The 16,030-nt window shown below is 44.9% G+C and overlaps 1 protein-coding gene across 1 annotated transcript in view; it reads right to left on the bottom strand.

The window, feature by feature from the left end:
- MORC3 (MORC family CW-type zinc finger 3) overlaps positions 1 to 16,030 on the bottom strand; it is a 793,723-nt gene that overhangs the window by 115,108 nt on the left and 662,585 nt on the right. Inside the window, exon 15 of the mRNA XM_086935396.1 lies at positions 1,117 to 1,987. Coding sequence (XP_086791522.1) covers positions 1,117 to 1,987 — 871 coding nt within the window. The remainder of the gene's footprint in view (positions 1 to 1,116; positions 1,988 to 16,030) is intronic.

Here is a 16,030-nt window from a genome sequence, read left to right as displayed (position 1 = left end):
TTTAAAATCTACAAGTGTCCCTGCACTCTCAGCCCCTTAGGCAATATATATAGTAGACTTACTAAGCAATAAGACAAAATCGCAAGGTATAAGGGGAAAAAATAATCTGAGAGCCTGCACACACACGATGGGGGTTGTAGCCTCACCAGAGGGATCAGGTTTCGCAACCTCCCACAGCAAAAAAAAAAAAATATATATACAAAGCACTTTCCGACTCCAACCACAAGATGGCGGAATAAGCTTTAACGTGAAAACAGAGGACGCGACACAGGCGCCTGTTAACATAGAAGAAGATTCTGGACACCTGGCTATTGGCCATTGATTAATATTTTCTGTACCTTTGAGGACTTTCAAAGCTTAAGCTCACGCCACGGGACCATGTGGCCTGGAATTATCTCCATATGAGAGAAGTTGTCAATGATCATACGTACAGCCGTGAACAAGTCGCATGTTCTAATTTGTACAAGATGCGACGAAACACGTGTTGGCTTGGGTTTGAAAAACGTGAACCCTGAACTCCGGGAAAACTGATTAAAAGAGAAGAAAAGAATTGATATAATCCATCAATTGTGTTGTGTTTTTTACTAATCTCTGAAAAGACTGTATCCTGATTATTACGTGTGCTAGGGTATCCCAATTTGCATTGTTCTGTTGGTTTTCCACAGAGTTTTAGGGAGGCAGGTGGTTCTCCACATCCCTGTAGCACCGTCACAAATAGTACCATTTGCACAAATAATCTAGAGTGAATATCCCTACAGCGCCTACAGACCTATCAGCCATACCACCATTCGTTTTCTAAAAACAATTACTGCTCAACAAGATGTTTCAGGCATTACCTGTGCATTGTAGAAATAACTTTAATGTCAAACAAATGTCTGGTTCTCACTTTTGATAATTTAGCTTAGGAGCACCTTCCAGAAAAAAGAATGCACACGAGTAGAAGCACATCTGAATTATCCTGGTTTCTTATGCAATTTATACACAGCTTCTGGTCAATGGAAATGGTTGTGCATTTCAAGAAGACTGGCAATAGGAGCATTGCTATACATGAGTTTATATGGCGTAAGCATATATACAAAGCAATGCATCTCTGTACAATGTATCATAATCACATACCTTATGTTTAAATTGATCTCTTTCACTACTGCAGGTGTCCAACTGCCTGAACACGTTGTCGAGCTGCAGGGCAATTTCGTCCACTTCACTATTGATTTCGAGGCTTGCTCTGGTAGCACATTTCCTACATTCAGATTTGCTGCTCTGTAGCATTTCACATTGCTCTTTATACGAGACCACCTCCTTCAGGGCCTTCTCATAGAGGGTTAAGATCTGCTCCTGGCTCAGACTACTAATGCCATCAACGTTATGAATGAGCATGGCATCGCCGGGCTCTTCCTTTTTCACATACTTCTCATTCATTTTGGATAGTTGTGCCTCCAATGCTTTCACCTGCTGGGTCAGACCTCGGCATTTTGTCAAGTAGCATTCTTTTTCTTGGTCCGCAAGGCGAAGCAGACTCTTTAACCCAATAATTGTGCTTTCAGGATCTCCAGCACATTTTGATGAGTCCTTAGGGATTTCAAGTGCAATTTTAATTTCATCCACTAAAGGCTTCTTGTCCTCATCAGGACATTCCTCTTCTTTTTTAATAAGCATAGGCTGTTTCTCAGTTTGTGTGGCAATGGTCCATTGTTCAGATGTGGTTGCAGCATCAGCTGTTTCAGCAGCTTCGGCTGTGCCAGTTATTGTGCGATCACTATTCAGGGTGTCCATTGGAATCGCATCAGCCTCTGCATTTATGCTTTCACGTTTGACTTTTGAAAGGTCACAGTTCGGTGATGGCTTCGGAGTGCTGATATTCTCTACAATGATAACATCGCCCTCGTCGTTTTCCTCCAAGTCAATGACACTGACCACTTCCTTCTCGCTTGGCTTTGGTTTCTTTGCAGGCACAGGGGTGATGGTTCCTGAAAGTGAGCGTTTACTGCTGGTGTGGCGGGAAAAACAGAAATTACTCTTTAGTGCAACATAAGACAAATGGCTATTATGTGTGTTCTGTACAGTACCATTAACTTAAGCATTTAACTGCATTGGAGGTTCTCTACACAAGTTACTCTGATAAAGGAACACAAACCCTTTATTTATAGCAGCAATCAATTGCGTTTCCCTGTACACCTTGGTTTTAATTTACTTACATACTGGGGAGGATATAACGACCTGGGAATTATACACTCCACACAGGTAACAAACTAGAATAGTGATTCTTAACTTTTTGACTACTGTGGACCCCCACTTCATCATTAATGGACATGGGATCCACACAATAATTATTAGAATCCAGGTACCCCCGCTGAGTCATTTCTGAAAGATGCGTACTCAGAGAAGAATTTTCAATGATTTTAACCGCAAAACAATGCATGAAAAAATACAGAAACAAGCATTCAGCAAAAAAGAAATAATTAAATATTTTATTTCACAAAAATTATAAATTAAAATGTGTAATTATATTGGTAGTTTGGAGCATGTCTGAATTCAACTGAGGCTCATCATCCATACTATATTCTGTTTGATGCACTAGCACTGCTCCCATGAATCAATCTGAGGATACTAGCTTAATTTATATCTGCCAATTAAAAATTCCTTCACATTTACAGATCGTTTTAAAATTTTCAATTTTGATTCTTCATGCATATACACTTTATTAATCTGCAATTTAGTTTTCTAAGCAGCTGCTGCCTCCCCAGAGTACGCTTTGCGGACCTCCAGGGGTCCCTGGATCACAGTTTTAAAACCAAGGGACTAGAGGAAACAGAATTAAAAGCAACATTACTTGCAGTCATCTCATCTAATTTAGTATAAAACAATCATACGTGCATGAGGTACCAAAAACTCCTATACGGGGATACAGAATGTGACAGAGGCAGGGGGAGTACAAGCAATGCCACATCTACATTCATTTTAGTATTGTCATGCAGTTGTAAGGTATGTCTCACAGCCACAGAACGTCAGACTATTTAAAACAACAAGCATTTGCAATGCAATAGGTCTTGCATTAGGAAAGTTTGAGCTATTGGTATTGTAAATGACACATTTTGTATTTATGTGTTGGTTTTGAAAATAGCTAAATTAATAGCTTTGTCATTTACAATGTCAATATTTTTAACTTTCGCAAATGTGACACCTATAGCATTTGCAATTCCATATGTGTTGTATTTTCGTGACTTAGATGTATTGCTATTACAAATAACAATGGCTTTACATTTTTTTTTAATAATTAATACTTAAATAAAAGTGATTGTAATTTATAATGGTAATAGCTTAAACTTTTGTAAATAACTTTTGTGACGATTATGTTCAGTGTATTTTATTATGACGAAAATCCAAGAACAGAAGTGAAATATTAACATCTTTTTGTGACATTTGTAATAAAGCTTGAAACATTTAGAGAACATATTTGAACCAGTTGTTGAATGGTTGCACAGATTGATGCTGTGGTGTTCATTGATGTTGTGGTAGCGCATAGTGATGTTGTGGTAGCGCATAGTGATGTTGTGGTGGTGCTGAGTGATGCTGTGGTGATGCGATAGATAGAGTGAGGGCGATAGATAGATAGACAGAGTGAGGGCGATAGACAGAGTGAGGGCGATAGATAGATAGACAGAGTGAGGGCGAAAGATAGATAGACAGAGTGAGGGCGAAAGATAGATAGACAGAGTGAGGGCGTTAGACAGAGTGAGGGCGTTAGATAGAGTGAGGGCGTTAGATAGAGTGAGGGCGTTAGATAGAGTGAGGGCGTTAGATAGAGTGAGGGCGTTAGATAGAGTGAGGGCGTTAGATAGAGTGAGGGCGTTAGATAGAGTGAGGGCGTTAGATAGAGTGAGGGCGTTAGATAGAGTGAGGGCATTAGATAGAGTGAGGACGATAGATAGAAACAGTGAGGGCGATAGGTAGAGTGGGGGCGTTAGATAGAGTGAGGGCGATAGAGTGAGGGCGATAGATAGATAGAGTGAGGGCGATAGATAGACAGATAGAGTGAGGGCGATAGATAGATAGAGTGAGGGCGATAGATAGACAGAGTGAGGGCGATAGATAGACAGAGTGAGGGCGATAGATAGACAGAGTGAGGGCGATAGATAGACAGAGTGAGGGCGATAGATAGACAGAGTGAGGGCGATAGATAGACAGAGTGAGGGCGATAGATAGACAGAGTGAGGGCGATAGACAGATAGATAGAGTGAGGGTGATAGACAGATAGAGTGAGGGCGATAGATAGACAGATAGAGTGAGGGCGATAGACAGAGTGAGGGCGATAGTTAGATAGAGTGAGGGCGATAGATAGACAGAGAGTGAGGGCGATAGTTAGATAGAGTGAGGGCGATAGATAGATAGAGTGAGGGCGATAGATAGATAGAGTGAGGGCGATAGATAGAGTGAGGGCGATAGACAGACAGTGTGAGGGCGATAGATAGACAGTGTGAGGGCGATAGACAGACAGTGTGAGGGCGATAGTTAGATAGAGTGAGGGCGCTAGATAGATAGACAGATAGAGCGAGGGCGATAGATAGAGTGAGGGCGATAGATAGAGTGAGGTCGATAGATAGATAGACAGACAGACAGACAGACAGATAGATAGATAGATAGATAGATAGATAGATAGATAGATAGATAGATAGAGTGAAGGCGATAGATAGAGTGATGGCAATAGATAGAGTGAGGGCAATAGATAGATAGATTGAGTGAGGGTGATAGCTAGAGTGAGGGCAATAAATAGATTGAGTGAGGCCGATAGATAGATAGATAGATAGATAGATAGATAGATAGATAGATAGATAGATAGATTGAGGGCAATAGATAGAGTGAGGGCGATAGATAGAGTGAGGGCGATAGATAGATAGACAGATAGAGTGAGCCCGATAGATAGATAGAGTGAGGGTGATAGATAGACAGATAAAGTGAGGGCGATAGATAGACAGAGTGAGGGCGATATATAGACAGACAGACAGAGTGAGGGCGATAGTTAGACAGACAGAGTGAGGCGATAGAGTGAGGGCGATATATAGAGTGAGAACGATAGATAGATAGAGTGAGGGCGATAGGTAGAGTGGGGGCGTTAGATCGAGTGATGGCGACAGATAGATAGGAGTGAGGGCGATAGATAGAGTGAGGGCGGTAGATAGAGTGAGGGCGGTAGATAGAGTGAGGGCGATAGATAGAGTGATGGCGATAGATAGAGTGATGGCGATAGATAGAGTGATGGCGATAGATAGATAGATAGATAGATAGATAGACAGATAGATAGGAGTGAGGGCGGTAGATAGAGTGAGGGCGATAGATAGAGTGAGGGTGATAGATAGACAGATAGAGTGAGGGCGATATATAGACAGACAGACAGAGTGAGGACGATAGATAGACAGAGTGAGGCGATAGAGTGAGGGCGATATATAGAGTGAGGACGATAGGTAGAGTGGGGGCGTTAGATCGAGTGATGGCGACAGATAGATAGGAGTGAGGGCGATAGATAGAGTGAGGGCGATAGATAGATAGAGTGAGGGCGATAGATAGATAGAGTGAGGGCGATAGATAGAGTGAGGGCGATAGATAGAGTGAGGGCGATAGATAGAGTGAGGGCGATAGATAGAGTGAGGGCGATAGATAGAGTGAGGGCGATAGATAGAGTGAGGGCGATAGATAGAGTGAGGGCGATAGATAGAGTGAGGGCGATAGATAGAGTGAGGGCGATAGATAGATAGAGTGAGGGCGATAGATAGATAGAGTGAGGGCGATAGATAGATAGAGTGAGGGCGATAGATAGAGTGAGGGCGATAGATAGAGTGAGGGCGATAGATAGAGTGAGGGCGATAGATAGAGTGAGGGCGATAGATAGAGTGAGGGCGATAGATAGAGTGAGGGCGATAGATAGAGTGAGGGCGATAGATAGAGTGAGGGCGATAGATAGACAGTGTGAGGGCGATAGATAGACAGACAGTGTGAGGGCGATAGATAGACAGACAGTGTGAGGGCGATCGATAGATAGAGTGAAGGCGATAGAGTGAGTGAGAGATAGATTGAGGGAGGGCGATAGATAGATAGACAGTTAGAGTGAGGCCGATAGAGTGAGGGTGATAGATAGACAGATAGAGTGAGGGTGATAGATAGACAGATAGAGTGAGGGCGATAGACAGATAGAGTGAGGGCGATAGATAGACAGAGTGAGGGCAATAGGTAGAGTGGGGGCGTTAGATCGAGTGATGGCGACAGATAGATAGGAGTGAGGGCGATAGATAGATAGAGTGAGGGCGATAGATAGAGTGAGGGCGGTAGATAGAGTGAGGGCGGTAGATAGAGTGAGGGCGGTAGATAGAGTGAGGGCGATAGATAGATAGAGTGAGGGCGATAGATAGAGTGAGGGCGATAGATAGAGTGATGGCGATAGATAGATAGATAGACAGATAGATAGGAGTGAGGGCGGTAGATAGAGTGAGGGCGATAGATAGATAGAGTGAGGGTGATAGACAGATAGAGTGAGGGCGATAGATAGACAGATAGAGTGAGGGCGATATATAGACAGACAGACAGAGTGAGGGCGATAGATAGAGTGAGGCGATCGAGTGAGGGCGATATATAGAGTGAGGACGATAGGTAGAGTGGGGGCGTTAGATCGAGTGATGGCGACAGATAGATAGGAGTGAGGGCGATAGATAGATAGAGTGAGGGCGATAGATAGATAGAGGGCGGTAGATAGAGTGAGGGCGGTAGATAGAGTGAGGGCGGTAGATAGAGTGAGGGCGGTAGATAGAGTGAGGGCGGTAGATAGAGTGAGGGCGGTAGATAGAGTGAGGGCGGTAGATAGAGTGAGGGCGGTAGATAGAGTGAGGGCGGTAGATAGAGTGAGGGCGGTAGATAGAGTGAGGGCGGTAGATAGAGTGAGGGCGGTAGATAGAGTGAGGGCGGTAGATAGAGTGAGGGCGGTAGATAGAGTGAGGGCGGTAGATAGAGTGATGGCGATAGATAGAGTGATGGCGATAGATAGAGTGATGGCGATAGATAAAGTGATGGCGATAGATAGATAGATAGATAGACAGATAGATAGGAGTGAGGGCGGTAGATAGAGTGAGGGCGATAGATAGATAGAGTGAGGGCGATAGATAGAGTGAGGGCGGATAGATAGAGTGAGGGCGATAGATAGAGTGAGGGCGATAGATAGTGTGAGGGCGATAGATAGACAGACAGTGTGAGGGCGATAGTTAGATAGAGTGAGGGCGCTAGATAGATAGACAGATAGAGAGAGGGCGATCGATAGATAGAGTGAAGGCGATAGAGTGAGTGAGAGATAGATTGAGGGAGGGAGATAGATAGATAGATAGATAGATCGATTGAGGGCGATAGATAGAGTGAGGGCGATAGATAGAGTGAGGGCGATAGATAGATAGACAGAGTGAGGCCGATAGATAGAGTGAGGGTGATAGATAGACAGATAGAGTGAGGGCGATATATAGAGTGAGGACGATAGATACATAGAGTGAGGGCAATAGGTAGAGTGGGGGCGTTAGATCGAGTGATGGCGACAGATAGATAGGAGTGAGGCGATAGATAGATAGATAGAGTGAGGGCGATAGATAGATAGAGTGAGGGCGATAGATAGAGTGAGGGCGATAGATAGAGTGAGGGCGATAGATAGATAGAGTGAGGGCGATAGATAGATAGAGTGAGGGCGGATAGATAGATAGAGTGAGGGCGATAGATAGAGTGAGGGCGATAGATAGAGTGAGGGCGATAGATAGAGTGAGGGCGATAGATAGACAGTGTGAGGGCGATAGATAGACAGACAGTGTGAGGGCGATAGATAGACAGAGTGTGAGGGCGATCGATAGATAGAGTGAAGGCGATAGAGTGAGTGAGAGATAGATTGAGGGAGGGAGATAGATAGATAGATAGATAGATAGATTGAGGGCGATAGATAGATAGACAGTTAGAGTGAGGCCGATAGAGTGAGGCTGATAGATAGACAGATAGAGTGAGGGCGATAGATAGACAGATAGAGTGAGGGCGATAGATAGACAGAGTGAGGGCAATAGGTAGAGTGGGGGCGTTAGATCGAGTGATGGCGATAGATAGATAGGAGTGAGGGCGATAGATAGAGTGAGGGCGATAGATACATAGAGTGAGGGCAATAGGTAGAGTGGGGGCGATAGATACATAGAGTGAGGGCAATAGGTAGAGTGGGGGCGTTAGATCGAGTGATGGCGACAGATAGATAGGAGTGAGGGCGATAGATAGATAGAGTGAGGACGATAGATACATAGAGTGAGGGCAATAGGTAGAGTGGGGGCGTTAGATCGAGTGATGGCGACAGATAGATAGGAGTGAGGGCGATAGATAGATAGAGTGAGGGCGGTAGATAGAGTGAGGGCGGTAGATAGAGTGAGGGCGGTAGATAGAGTGAGGGCGGTAGATAGAGTGAGGGCGGTAGATAGAGTGAGGGCGGTAGATAGAGTGATGGCGATAGATAGATAGATAGATAGATAGACAGATAGATAGGAGTGAGGGCGATAGATAGAGTGAGGGCGATAGATAGAGTGAGGGCGGTAGATAGAGTGAGGGCGGTAGATAGAGTGAGGGCGATATATAGAGTGAGGGCGATAGGTAGAGTGAGGGCGATAGGTAGAGTGAGGGCGATAGGTAGAGTGGGGGCGTTAGATCGAGTGATGGCGATAGATAGATAGGAGTGAGGGCGATAGATAGAGTGAGGGCGATAGATAGAGTGAGGGTGATAGATAGGTGGAGGTGTAGAGAGAGAGGTAGAGAGAGAGGTAGAGAGAGGAGGTGTTCAGAATCCTGAACGAGCTAACTACAGATGACAGAACCCTCCCAGCTCAGACCCCTACTCAGGATGCCTGCGACACTCTGAACTCTTTCTTTCTGGAAAAAATCATAAAAATCAAAAAGTCTATCCCCCCCCCTTCCCCAGTCATCCCCCCCGGATTTCTCCTCTAATAATCCCCTGACCTTCACTACCTTTCCCGCTCTGGATCCTACCTCCCTAGCGGAACTTGCCACCCGTGTGAAATCTGGCTCACCCAACGACTGTTGTCCACCCTCTGTCCTGCGGAGCATATTTCTCAATCTGCCAGATTGTATTCTACAATTACTCAACAGATCTCTTAGCAGTGGCATCTTCCCCACTTCTTTCAAGGAGGCCATCTTAATACCCCTCCTCAAAAACCTGGCGCCGACCCTGCAGAGCCGTCAAATTATCGCCCCATTTCCCTCCTTCCCTACTTCTCCAAAATCATTGAAGCCCATGTCACCCGGTGCCTGTCAAACTTTATTGAATCCTCCTGTCATCTTGAGCCTAATCAGGCTGGCTTCCGACCTGCCCACTCTACAGAGGCCGTCATCCTGGCAGTCCTTGACACACTCAGGAGCAACGCGGACACGGGCGTCCTCAAGCCCTCGTCCTCCTAGACTTGTCGGCAGCGTTCGACACGGTGGACCATAACATCCTTCTCCACTGTGTGGAGCAGGCAGGCATCCAGGGCTCTGCTCTTGAGTGGGTCAGGTCCTTCCTCACTGGAAGAACACAGGCGGTCCGCATGGGCCCTTACATGGCCAAAAAATCCCCCACGTCCTGTGGAGTCCCCAGGGCTCCTCCCTTTCCCCGCTTCTATTTAATTTATATCTCCGGCCATTGATTCAATCTCTCCTCAAATGGGTCATCATAGCCTATAACTACGCCGACGACTTACAGCTGATCCTCTCACTTAACTCACCACAGGCCATCAATAAGTTTCACGCAGTTATGATCCATATCCAACTCTGGATGAACCAGAATCAATTAAAACTGAACCCCGGTAAAACCAAGCTCCTTCTCCCTGGACTCAGTCACGCCCGGCCGTCGGAGCTCGGCTCTCCCCCTACCCCAGCAAAAACAGTAAAGAGTCTGGGCGTAATCATCGACGCCGAACTCTCCCTCAAAGCCCAAGTAGGAGCGGTAATCTCATCATGCATGTACCAACTTCGGAGATTTCGCAAAGTCCGTCACCTTCTCCCTCCCGCGGCACTCACTCAAACTGTCATCTCACTTGTGCTCTCCCGCTTGGACTTTTCCAACTCCATTTACCACGGTCTCCCACAATTTCTGTCACACCGCCTCCAAGTCGTCCAGAATCAAGCGGCCCGCTTGATCCATGGAAACCCCAGATGGCAATCAGCCAAGCCTCTGCTCTATAGCCTCCACTGGCTACCAATAGACCAAAGGGCTGCTTTCAAGGTGGCATGTCTCACCTTCAAAGCCCTTCACTGCTCCCGCCCTGGGTTTCTCAAGTCCCTCATCCGTCCCCACTGTCCTACACGCAACCTCCGATCAGCCCACCGTGACCTGCTAGTCACCCCCAAAAACAAAACTAAGAAATTTGGCGGCCGCCGTTTTTCTTACCTAGCTCCTGTGCTCTGGAACCTCCTTCCTCTATCTATCAAATCTTCTTCCTCTCTTCCTTAATTTTAAAAAACTGTTAAAAACCTACCTTCCCCCCCCCCTTAGCTAGGTTTTTGCCTCCTGCGTTTCCTCCTCACCCTCTCTGTCCATCAGCGCCAGGAAGCTTCGGCGTCAGTGCGCTTTATAAATGGCACCTAAGATAAGATAAGATAAAAGGGGTGTGTAGAGAGGGGTGTGTAGAGAGGGGTGTGTAGAGAGAGGGGGTGTAGAGAGAGGGGGTGTAGAGAGAGGGGGAGTAGAGAGAGGGGGTGTAGAGAGAGGGGGTGTAGAGAGAGGGGGTGTAGAGAGAGGGGGTGTAGAGAGAGGGGGTGTAGAGAGAGAGCGGTGTAGAGAGAGAGCGGTGTAGAGAGAGAGCGGTGTAGAGAGAGAGCGGTGTAGAGAGAGGGGTGTGTAGAGAGGGGTGTGTAGAGAGGGGGGTGTATAGAGGGGTGTGTAGAGATAGGGGGTGTAGAGAGAGGGGGGTGTAGAGAGAGGGGGTGCAGAGAGGGGCGTAGAGAGAGGGGGTTGTAGAGAGAGAGGGGCAAGAGGGTTGTAGAGAGGGGGCTGTAGAGGGGAGGTAGAGAGAGAGGGTGTAGAGAGAGGGTGTAGAGAGAAGGGGGTGTAGAGAGAGGGGGGTATAGAGAGAGGGGGGTATAGAGAGAGGGGGGTATAGAGAGAGGGGGGTATAGAGAGAGGGGGGTATAGAGAGAGGGGGTCTAGAGAGGGGGGGTGTAGAGAGAGGGGGGTATAGAGAGAGGGGGTTATAGAGAGAGGGGGTTATAGAGAGAGGGGGGTATAGAGAGAGGGGGTGTAGAGAGAGGGGGTGTAGAGAGAGAGGGGTGTAGAGAGAGAGGGGTGTAGAGAGAGTTAAGGAGGGCCTTTATCTAAGATGACTTATTCATTGCACTTCCTTAATTAACTATGCTGGGCCCCAAGTCACAAGAGCCTGTTCCGAACTTTTAAAATAAACCGTTATGGGAAAGAGAAAACACAGTAGCTCCAGTCTACGCCACCAACTAATCATTCCAAATGCATCATCTGACATGAAAAAACACTAAATGCTAGCTTTGAAACCTATGCATACATAGATTTTTTTTTTTTTTTTTTTTAGTGTAAAGGAGTTAGGCCCTTGGCTGTGGGAAAGGCTGGACCTTATATGTTTTTCACACAAAAATGCCACCCCACTTTTTTGTTAGCTCTTAGTTATAAGCAACACATCAACCTTAGTTAGATTTGTTAGGTATATTTATTTTGACCTTTTCTTTCAAATCTTTTTTAGAAAAAATCTTAGATTACATGTCAGAGAGAGAACACAACAAATATAACATATATGTACATCAACTTAAACACAACATTTACCAAGAAAAGAAAACATCATTACATCAAATTACATTCACTATACACAACAAAGCATCTATATCTATTTCAGACTGTTCCAAAAGGCGAGTTACAATTTTCTAGCCTCTTTAACCATCAGTGATTTGGAATCTCAGGAACAGTAGTAGACAAAGTCACAGTTAAACAGGAGATATCACGACACATTAATTCTACAAGTCAGTGATTATTGGTATTATTAAGTTTTTATCTCCTTTCTTGCCGACGCGTTTCGAACTCCATACAACAGTTATGGGTTCTCCTCAGGGCCTTGTCACTTCTATCTGCATGTGTGTAAGGGAAAAGAAAGAACACTGTTTCAGTGTTGATTCCCAGGGCCTCATTTTATTATTCCGCTTCTAATCTCCTACATTTAAAGTTCATGTTACCTTAATTGTAGCCGTGGTTATCCTATGTCTGGTTCTGGGTCTTTTGAGCTGCAGTCTAAAGGACATTAAAAAGTCCCATTCAGAGCCAAACTCAATACTCGCCCTACGGTCACTTCTTGCAAAAACACTGCAGGACGTACCTTAGACTGTCTTTTAGGTCCGTGTATGGGCGTCTCCCTATGGCACGGTGATGCTTTTTGACCTGGGGGAGGGCAAGGAGGGGGTTACTACTAGTGGGCTCATGTCATATCTCAGCCATGTTAGGTAGAAGGTTGTAACATTCCTACCTCGTTTGGCGCACCGCGGGCTTCGGGAGCGACTCACTCCATGATCAACTTTTTGCACACGGTCCTCCGGACTCTGGTTGATTGTACCGCGTGATTCTATCATTGTTCTCCGGTATCTTACACTGTTTAAAAGATAGACCGGAGTGCGAATTAGTTTCCCATTACATGGACTGGTCCTACGTGCATAACTCAAACCCTCTTACGGCTCACCTTGCTCTGTACAGCTTGCTTTCACTAATGCTTCGTTCACTGTGGAGGGCGGCGGCCAGGTTGCCTAGTTACTTATGACGGTCTCATGACCGTGAGATTTCTGGGATTTGTAGTTTATTGGTACGCGGATACCTGTGGATTAGCCCTACACGTTTCGGTTACATCGCTGTTCTACTTGGCCTCCCCAATGCTGTACCCTTCAGTCAAGGGGGACTATCGCACCCCCGTGGAGCCCCACACAATTCTTCCACTACAGTCTAGACACCTCAGAGAGAGTGTTTAATCCGTTTTGCGTGCTATTAAATTTCAGAATCAGGTATGCCTCTTTTCTAAGGAGTGTGTCTTCAATGTCAATCGGACCTTTGTTGCCTGTTGGTACGATTGTGCACAGTACAGTCCATTTAAAGTCCATTTCACTGTGGTTGGAATCCAAGAAATGTTGGACCATTGGAGCGCTCACAACCCTCTTTTTAAATCTTGACCTATGCTGGGTGATCCGGCTGTTGACCTGTTGTGTCGTTTTACCTATGTACATCTTCTGGCAGGCACAAATGATGGCATAGACCACGTTTCGTGTCTTGCAATTCGAGAAACTGGTGTTTTTGCATTTTACTCCCCTGTGTTCAAACTCAGACCCTTCAATTGTGGAATCACACGATATGCAATTTCCACACTTCCGGTGCCCTTCAATTGGCTTCATGCCCCATATTGAGAGTAGATCACTTTTTGGCTTGGGAGTTAGTACATCCGCTCTAATTATACTTTGGCCAATGCTCTTATTTTTCTTATAGGCGAACAACGGTCGCGGAAATGAGCATTCAAGTTCCTCTAACAGGTGCCAGTTTTTCAAGACCATTTGTCTTACTCTGTGTGTGTCTGGTCCAAACGTTGTCACACATACTAGCCTGTCCATATCTTGTTTCACCTTTCTCTCAAGTAAGCACTCCCGAGGGGTGTGGTGTGCCCTCTTCTTAGAATTACTTAGCAGTTTTTTGGGGTACCCTCGATTCTTCATCTCTTCGCAAAACCTGGTTGCGTGTTTCTCGTATTCAGTTACCTCCGAACAATTCCTTCGAATCCGAAGCAATTGCCCGTAAGGCAGGTTATCCCTCAGGCTTCTGGGATGTGCACTTCGATGGTGAAGGATCGTATTTTTATCCGTCTTTTTTCGAAAAAGGGAATACTTCAACTCCCCATCCATGCACTTTATTTCAAAGTCTAGAAATGTCATCTTCTCATTACTGGACTCCAATGAGAACTTGATGTCACGGTGCCTACCATTGATCCACAAATGGAAGTCCACCAACTCCGTGTGGCTCCCCTGCCACAGGAGCCACACGTCGTCGATGTATCTCAACCATTGTTTAATGTGTTTGTTGAAGGGATTGTTGGAGTAGATGAATCTGTTCGCTTTAACGGGAGTGTGGGAGCAAGGGAGCTTTTCCATCCTCACGCCTTTTGCCAGCGCGTCCTGTATGAGACTGGCTTTTTTGATACTAGATTCAGTGTACTTTAGGGGAATATCTAGGGTCGGAGCATTTGTGTGTACTTTTGGTGAATGCCTGAGGCAACTATCAGTTGGGGGCATTTGTCACCTGCAGTCACGCTTGTGCTGTTGCAGTTGGTAACATAGCTACCTTTTAGGCGTTTGATCTACTAATTTTAAAGATACTGCACAAAAAACATCATTAGACGTTATCTTTCCTCTGAGTATCGCAAATTAGGTAGGGGCAACACCTGTTATTTGCGGCGCCCAGGGTGTGGCATTTTGCTCCACACAAAATGTTCATGTAGTGTTCCCATCAGCACGAACCTTCTTGAGGTACAATCGCAGATTAGGTTTTCTTGAGTCAGTCATGAACTGCATGCACGCGTGAGTGTGAAATATGCCTGCACAGTTAACATGTGGAAATGTTGCAGCTGAGGCGCGGGTGTTGCTTTGTTTACCTGCCGGGCCTGCTAGTTTTGGCCACATCGCGCCCGTCACTGCGTTTGGTTGGAGTTGTCCGAGGCGCCGAGTCCGACAGGAAGCCATTCATTAGAGACTCCCGCTGTACAAGAAACACTCCAATCACCTTTGCGGGGTTTCCCGGAAGAGGATTCCGTAGCCTTAAAATCGCTGAGAAATATTTTTTTCCCCTGAAAGTGCTATAGGAAGCGTGTATAAGATGATAGGCGTTTAAATTCACGTATGCCTTCGCAGTCTATGGTTTTGGGGCTAAATATTCTTATTGAAATACATCTTTAATGTCACTCTTTGTTTTCCATATATTTTAAAACGATTATAAAAAGTCATAATTTGAAAGTGTGTGTGTGTATATATATATATATATATATATATATATATATATATATATATATATATATATATATATATATATATATATATATATATATATATGTAAATGATTTGAAGAAATTCAGTTGGTAGTTGGTTTATGGACCCTTTTAAGACTAATTTGATTTTCACTGATTATTAGGAAATATGGTGAATGGGATATGGGACGTTATGGTTTGTAGTTTCACTGTTTTAGCCCATCGGGGCCTGAAGTAATTAATTTTGTCAAGGGGCGTCATTAATCATATTCTCTCTAAACCTCTACCAAAGGATATAATGAATTCAAGAGCAATACGTACAATGTTGATTTAATTAATTGTTTTTCTGAACATAAGTTTAAACTGATTTGCCCATCCAGGGCGGAATAAGAAAACACAAGAATGTTTATTAAGTGATAACTAACATCACATTAATTGTTTTCAACATTAACGAATATTGCCTTTATTAATCTGTTGCAATTTGTTTGAGTTTATTTTGCCATTCCAAGATGGCGCTCATGATTTGGATCAAGATCCGTTTTCTATGTTGATTATTACTGCCTTATCAACTTCCGCCTTGCCGTCGCCAGCTGACACTGACGAAGGCAAGTGCTGAAACGCGTCTGTTTCTTAAATTTGTGCAATAAACCGTATCAGGTTTAACCTACTACGAGTGCTGTTTCTGTCTCTTTTGACTGCGGAGCTCGAATAAATATATATATATATATATATATATATTTCCTGGACTTGCATATGGCCAGCTTGCCGTATTTATCACATCGGGTGCATTAACCTTGCATACCCAAATAAATCCAATGGTATTAGACCACACAGTCATCAAGTGGCTAAATGCCTCTACAGTTTAAAATTGAGTGCGGAGGTGCGACACGCCCACAGTCTTCCCTGTTTTGGTTTTTCGGCGCATGTGCACTGGAGGTTATGCAAACCCTGAAAATGTAGTTGTGTGTGTAAAGCCATGG

Source organism: Lissotriton vulgaris, chromosome 8, assembly GCF_964263255.1.
Source record: "Lissotriton vulgaris chromosome 8, aLisVul1.2, whole genome shotgun sequence".
NCBI lineage: Eukaryota > Metazoa > Chordata > Amphibia > Caudata > Salamandridae > Lissotriton > Lissotriton vulgaris.
The sequence above is the reverse complement of the archived record's forward strand: the minus strand, read 5'-3'. Positions and strand labels throughout refer to the sequence as shown.